Source organism: Arachis hypogaea, chromosome 18 (assembly GCF_003086295.3).
Source record: "Arachis hypogaea cultivar Tifrunner chromosome 18, arahy.Tifrunner.gnm2.J5K5, whole genome shotgun sequence".
Taxonomy (NCBI): Eukaryota; Viridiplantae; Streptophyta; class Magnoliopsida; order Fabales; family Fabaceae; genus Arachis; species Arachis hypogaea.
Genome location: NC_092053.1, coordinates 52,384,719 through 52,391,885, shown reverse-complemented (window position 1 = coordinate 52,391,885; position 7,167 = coordinate 52,384,719). Strand labels below are relative to the sequence as shown.

Below are 7,167 nucleotides of genomic sequence, written 5' to 3'. Positions count from 1 at the left end.
CGCTCGTTCTTCTAGGGTAAGGAATCCACCTCCTCATCTTCTTGATTACCATTGCTTTTCTACTATTCTTCATCAACATGAACCTAAGACATTCAGAGAAGCCTCCTCAAACCCAAATTGGCAACAAGCAATGCAAGAAGAATTACAGGCACTTGAAAAAGCACACACTTGGGATCTGGTTGATCCTCCTTCTGATCAGGAAGTTGTGGGCAGTAGATGGGTATACAAGATCAAGACTCGCTCTGATGGCTCTATTGACCGTTATAAGGCCCGCTTGGTTGCTCAAGGTTGTACGCAAGAGTATGGTATTGATTATGAAGAGACTTTTGCCCCTGTCGCTCGCCTTACGTCTGTTCGAGCTCTTCTTGCCATTGCCGCGGTTAAAAAATGGTCTCTCAGTCAGATGGATGTGAAGAATGCATTTCTTAATGGGGATTTGAAAAAGACAGTCTATATGAAACCACCTCCGGGATATCCTTGTCCTTCTGATAAGGTTTGTCTCCTTCGCAAGGCACTTTATGGACTTAAGCAAGCTCCTCGTGAATGGTTTGACAAGTTCAGCACTACCATATGCAGTCTTGGTTTTACTTCTAGCCCTCATGAGAATGCGCTCTTCATTCGTAAAAGCGAACGTGGAGTTGTTCTTCTACTTTTGTATGTTGATGACATGATAATCACTGGGGATGATGTTGATGGTATCTCTGCTCTCAAGGCCTCACTTCACTGTACCTTTGAGATGAAAGATCTTGGTTCTCTCAGGTATTTTCTTGGTCTTGAGGTCATCTCCACCGATGATGGCATCTATCTCTCTCAGGCTAAGTATGCTTCAGATCTTCTTGCTCGCGCTGGGATTACAGATAGTCGCACTGAGTCTACTCCTCTTGAGCCTAATGTTCGATTTACCCCTATGGATGGCACTGTTTTGGATAATCCGACACTTTATCGCCAGTTAGTTGGAGGTCTCGTCTACTTGACTGTCACCCGACCAGACATTGCCTATCCGGTTCATGTCCTCAGCCAGTTCTTGTCAGCTCCTCGTACTACTCACTATGCGGCAGTTCTTCGCATTCTTCGGTATGTCAAAGGCACTCTATTTCATGGCCTTCATTTTTCTGCCCATTCCTCTTTGACCCTTCAGGCATACTCTGATGCTGATTGGGCTGGTGATCCCACTGATCGTCGTTCTACTACTGGTTACTGTTTGTTTCTTGGCGACGCTCTCATCTCTTGGCGTGCTAAGAAGCAAACATTCACTGCTCGCTCAAGCACAGAAGCTGAGTACCGTGCCCTCGCTGACACCACTGCTGAGGTTATCTCGGTTCGTTGGCTTCTCGAAGATCTGGGTGCTCCTCAGTCGTCTCCTACTGATGTTTTTTGTGATAACCGCAGTGCTATTCAGATTGCCCATAATGATGTGTTTCATGAACGCACCAAATACATTGAGATTGATTGTCACTTTGTTCGACAACGTATCCTTATTGATGCTGTTCGTCTCATTGCCGTTGGGACACTGGATCAGACTGCTGATATCTTCACGAAAGCTCATCACCCGACTCGCTTTCGGACTTTGTTATCCAAACTCAAGTTGGTATCCTTAGCTCCCACTTGAGTTTGAGGGGGGATGTTAGAGAATCATTAGCATCAATTAGGATCAATTAGTATCGTCTATATTTATATAGTATATCTGTATATTAATTATAGAATTCTATGCCTTTATTACTCTGATTCATTTAGCAGCTATAAATACCTCTTGTATATTGTACTTTCGATCACAACTCAATAATACACTTTTCATATTATTCTCTCAGTCTCTTGTTTCTAACAATACTTATATAGTATTTGCTTTGTAATATTTCACTTGCTTTACTTATTATCATTTCAGCTTTTCTAATCTGTTTGGGCCAATCTAGACGACAATATCACCATGCTAATAATACCTTGTTACATTCTAGTGAGTGGTTGTGAATGTGTTGTGTTATGTTGTTGAGATGGAATCATTTCTATCCAAGAATTTCACACTAATTAATGATAAACACAAATTAAAAAAAATTATAATCCAACTGAGGGCGAAAAAAATAAAAATGGTGTAAAGAAACTAAAGAATAACACAGCCACAGCTTTATAATTTTTTCTTATTTTATGGATGACTTAAAAGTATAAATTTAATTGAATATATATGATTAAAATATATATATACTAAAAATTAGTCACAAAATTAATTATTATATATTTATGTATATTTAATTTATTTTTAATATTTATTATGTATTTTAATATATATATTATATAAATAACTAATTTAATTATTAATTTTTTTATGTACAAATAACATAGTTGAATATAATTATCATACCATTTTTCGTAACTCAAATACCAAAATAATATTTTACCCTATAGTCTAGTTTTCTATCTGGTTGCCGCCCTTGTTGACCTTTTTTCATACTTATCCTATGTCCAAGTTAAGAACTCACAAAAATATCTAACGGTTTATATAGGCTTTGTCCTCTTGCATTGCTACATCCCTATCTCACTTCCCTTGTTGAGTCTTCTTACAATGGGGGACAATAGCAACAATAATGTTGTTTTGTTGGGCTCAGGGTTCAGCATGTTTGGCATGAGAGCAAGAATAGCATTGGAAGAGAAAGAAATCAAGTATGAGTACAAGGAGGAAGATCTTATCAACAAGAGCTCCTTGCTCTTAGAAATGAATCCAGTTCAAAAGAAAATCCCAGTTCTTATACATAATGGGAGACCAATATGTGAGTCCCTCATAATTGTTGAGTATATTGATATGGTTTGGAACAACAACAATAATAATGCTCCAATGTTGCTTCCTTTTGATCCCTATGACAAAGCGCAAGCCAGATTCTGGGCTGATTTTGTAGATCAGAAGGTAAATTGATGACTCATTAGTTCTTCACACTTTCTTTTGGAAAATTATAAATAGACAATGAGAATAGTAAATAATGTGAATAATAGATATGTTGAATGTTCAATTTAATAGGTATGCAGATGATTATGTTCATTATTTTTAATTGGATGGTTATTTTTTTTATTCGATTTACTCATTTACAGTTAATAATGACTGGATATTCAATTCACTAGGTGTGCAGATGATTATTCTAATATTAAGGTTTATGACATAATTTGGAGGTGGAGTATTTTTTTACTTTATTGGGTCAATTCTAAAACCCATTATTCACATTATTTACAAAAATCATTGTATACCTAGCAAAACCGCTTTCTTTTACGCATACATAACATTCATGTTTTGAATTAATATGTGAAGCTACAAAATCTATGTTAAAATAAAGAAATGTTAAGCAATGAATACGTTCTATTAATATTAGGCAATATTTTGAGCCAATCTTTTTTTTTTTATATATACTATTACAATTTAGGATTTAGAGCTTACGGTCTAGAATTTAGTCTTTAGTGTTTAAATAAATTTAATTAAATGTGTTGCTGAAAATAATAAATTTTGTTGATTATTTAACATTATATTTTTACAAAATATAAAATTAACAAGTGCCATGATATATAATCTAGATTCTAGAAAATGTTAGTGTACAATATCACCTAATGACGATGTAGCAATGTAATTTTCTCCAAAATCAATGCAGGTGTATCATTTTTCTAGGAGAATATGGACTAATTCCAAGGGAGATGAGCAAGAGTTGGCTAAGAAGGGCTTCATTGAGAGCTTGAAACAATTGGAGGAGTTTCTCGGGGACAAGCCTTATTTTGGAGGGGAGCAATTTGGGTTTGTTGATGTTGCTCTCATCCCTTTCTATTGCTGGTTTTATACATATGAGATGTTTGGAAACTTCAAACTTGAGACATTTTGTCCAAATATCATCTCATGGGCTAATAGATGCATGAAGAGAAAAAGTGTTTCTATAACTCTTGCAGATGGGAAGGAAGTTTATGAGTCTGTTTTGGATTACAAGAATAAGTTTTTGATGGACTAGGGAAAGCTCTGGTGAACTCATGTATCAAAGTAGATAGAGCAAATAATATTTGTTTCCCACAACATCTATCCCCCAATTTCCAAATTGCATTGGTTATATAGCTAGTAATAATAGTTAAGTACTATCTACATATTGAATTATATGAACTCACTTGTGTATAGCATATATGGTGGCTCATCACCTGTTCTTTTGATGTTTGGAGTTTGAATATAGACTCATTTTGTGGCCATAGTAGACGATTCCGGTGATGGTATTTTTCTTTTTTTAAGACTAACAAAAAAATATTCTTTTTTGTAAACTCACAATTTTGTGCATATTATAATTATAAATTTGTATAAGTAAGTTTTTAATTTTCTAACCAAAATGATGAATTATTATTGAAAATTGTATCAAAACAAAAGGAAAGATTTAACTTAATTATATAAAAAGTAAACTATCATTTCTACCCATAAAGTTTTAAACGTTGACAAATTTATCCGCGAAAAAAAAAATACAATTGTATCCATGAAAGATGGGTTTCATATAACAAAATTAACCAAATATTAAAAAATCACCTAAAAACTCCGAATTATCCTTTTCCAACTGTTAGCCTCACCTTCTTTCTTTTCCACTGTCGCAACACCAACGACAATAATGATCGAGCATGGCAACAGCAAAGTAGCACGTGTTTCACTTGACCTTCTTCTTTATTTTGTTTTGCAATTATCTTCTTCTCCAAAACATAGAGGGTTACGATATTTCAAAACCAGCCATGTCAAAATCCAAATCCACCACCATCTGAGAAACCGCAATCACCGCTGCTCCACCGTCAATCTTGGAGGTAGCAGTGAGACTTGAGTACAGATATTGTAGTCATGCCGGAGAGAGATTATAGAGTAGCAGTAACAGCGAAAAGAGAACGTAAACCAGGAATCGCAAAAAGAGAGGGAAGTGAAGTTGAAGAGAGAAGTGATTGCCGTTTAAGTGTTTTAGAGAGAGAGCGAGAGAGAGAGAGAGAGAACGGGACAGGGTGGAAAGGAAGCTTGGGTGCATTAGTAGCTAGAGAGAAAAGTAGGACGTCGAGTGAATTTATGAAAAAATCCAGGTGTCATAGACTCAGGAGTGTTCTCAGTTGCATGGAGTATAGCATAGCTTGGTGGTGGTGGTAGTGGTGGTGTTGCGACAGTAAAGAAGGAGGAAGGTGAGACTGACGGTTGGTGGTGGCAGTGGTGGTGATGTTAGTGATAGAAATGATGAAATCCATAAAAAGAATAAAGGGATGGTTGAGATTTGGAAGAAGGAGGTTGAGATTAGGGTTAAAAAAAGGGCAATTTGGAGATTTTAGGTGATTTTTCAATGTTTGGATAATTTTGTCATATGAAACTCATCTTTTATGAATACAACTGTAATTTCTCTTTGTTCGTGAATAGATTTGTCGGCGTTTAAAATTTTCATGGGTAAAAATGATAGTTTACTATTATTTCAAATACAAACTAACTAAAAGGCATACAAATAAGCAGCAAAACAAATAGCATAGCACACCAAAGTGCCATATATGCCGTTATTATAAAAAAACACCCAACAAAGAAGCATGGCATACATGAATTTCACTGATCAGAATTCAAGAGATTCCTCTGCTGAAAATGCTCAAAGACCTTTTGTTCCTTAGGAGTACACTTGGACACACAGTCTCTCTCAGTGCACTTCTTGGCCCAAGCAAAGAGGTTAGGGAAGCTTTCTTGGCTCACAAAATTCAAGTTGTTAGTGAATTTGTAGACGTAGAACCAACTGAACAATGGGACAAGTATCACATCTACAAGTCCAATGTTGTCTCCACCAAAATATGTCCTGTCTCCTCCAACTTGTTCTTCCATTACTTTCAGGCCCTCGATCAACCCTTTCTTTCCATCTTCTTTCTCTTCTCCTTCTGTTTTGAAAAACTTCATAGCATTGTCGTATATCTGCTTCATCATACTAAGGGTTATTCGATAAGGAAAAAAGTTTTTAAAGCGAGAGAAGTTATAAAATAACAAAATAAATGGTTTATCACTATTAAATTTGCAGAATCAAATTCTTCTAAAGTAAAAACAGTTAGTAATAAAGTGAAAATGTAGAATCTAATCACCTTTATATCAAGATATGATTAGTTGACTGCATATATAATGTTAAGCTTATATAAGGAAAAAGTTACAAAAATATTTCCTAAACACACAAAATTAATCATTATACTTTACATATTTGTCTAATAAAATAATCCGACTACCAGAACGTTAGAAAAACATAATCAAAATTTTTTCATGAACCCTAAATACGTATTCCTTCCTTATGTAGTGGTTAATTAATGAATATTTTTGTTGTACATATAACATAATTGAAAAAAAAAAACTAAAAAAAAAAAGTACCTTCTTGTCAACATAATCAGCCCAGAATCTAGCTTGAGCTCTGTGATAAGGATCAGAAGGCAGCAACGAAGGAGACTTATGATTCCAAACCTCATCAATGTACTCAAGAACAACGAGTGACTCACAAATGGGTTTTCCATTATGAATAAGAACTGGAACTTTCTTATAAACAGGATTCATTTGCAGGAGTAAGGTGCTCTTATTATTAGGCAAGTCCTCTTCTTTGATCTCATACTTGATGCCCTTTTCCTCTAGTGCTATTTGGACCCTCCTCGCATATGGGCTTAGCCAGAAATCCAGCATTATTACTTCATCATTTTCTGCCATTGTTTTTCAACGATGATGATGAATTTTGATGGCACACTCAATTTATAGACAACTAGATATAGTGTAATTTTTTATGAAATTAATGTAAAGGCCATTTTAGATAAATTACTTTTACTTTGTATTAATTTATAATTATTTTTATTAAAAGTTAAAACTAATTGATATATTAATTTTGTTAGTAGTTTAATGTTTTAAAAATTTCTAACTAAAGTTCTTATGAAATCCATAAAAATTTTTCAATTTCCTCTTATATTTCAACTCACAGAATAAAAAGAAATTATTTCAATTATGTGTGTGCAATTACTTTAATTTTGATCAGAAATATCATATACTCATATGGTATTAGATAACATATAACAATGACCTCGATCTCTTAATCAAGATGATAATTACCCTTGTAACAATCATCATTTTAATTAGATTTAAGTGTTGTTAACTTTAATTTATAAAATAATTTGAGTAAATGGTTAAATTAGTTTCTGAAAAGT

The 7,167-nt window shown here is 34.3% G+C and overlaps 2 protein-coding genes across 2 annotated transcripts; one reads left to right on the top strand and one right to left on the bottom strand.

Annotated features, from left to right (window-relative positions):
* The first annotated feature begins 2,442 nt into the window (after positions 1–2,442).
* On the top strand, positions 2,443–4,200 carry LOC112771389 (probable glutathione S-transferase parC). The gene is made up of 2 exons (XM_025816117.2): positions 2,443–2,893; positions 3,624–4,200. Exons 1-2 carry the CDS (start codon positions 2,555–2,557, stop codon positions 3,969–3,971), a joined length of 687 nt encoding a protein of 228 aa, XP_025671902.1. The 5' UTR covers positions 2,443–2,554; the 3' UTR covers positions 3,972–4,200.
* A 1,198-nt stretch (positions 4,201–5,398) lies between these two features.
* LOC112771390 (probable glutathione S-transferase parC) lies at positions 5,399–6,708 on the bottom strand. Its single transcript, XM_025816118.2, has 2 exons — positions 6,353–6,708; positions 5,399–5,911 (listed from the first exon to the last, which is right to left on the bottom strand). The coding sequence occupies exons 1-2, from the start codon at positions 6,677–6,679 to the stop codon at positions 5,558–5,560; spliced, it is 681 nt and encodes a 226-aa protein (XP_025671903.1). The 5' UTR covers positions 6,680–6,708; the 3' UTR covers positions 5,399–5,557.
* Positions 6,709–7,167: the final 459 nt, after the last annotated feature.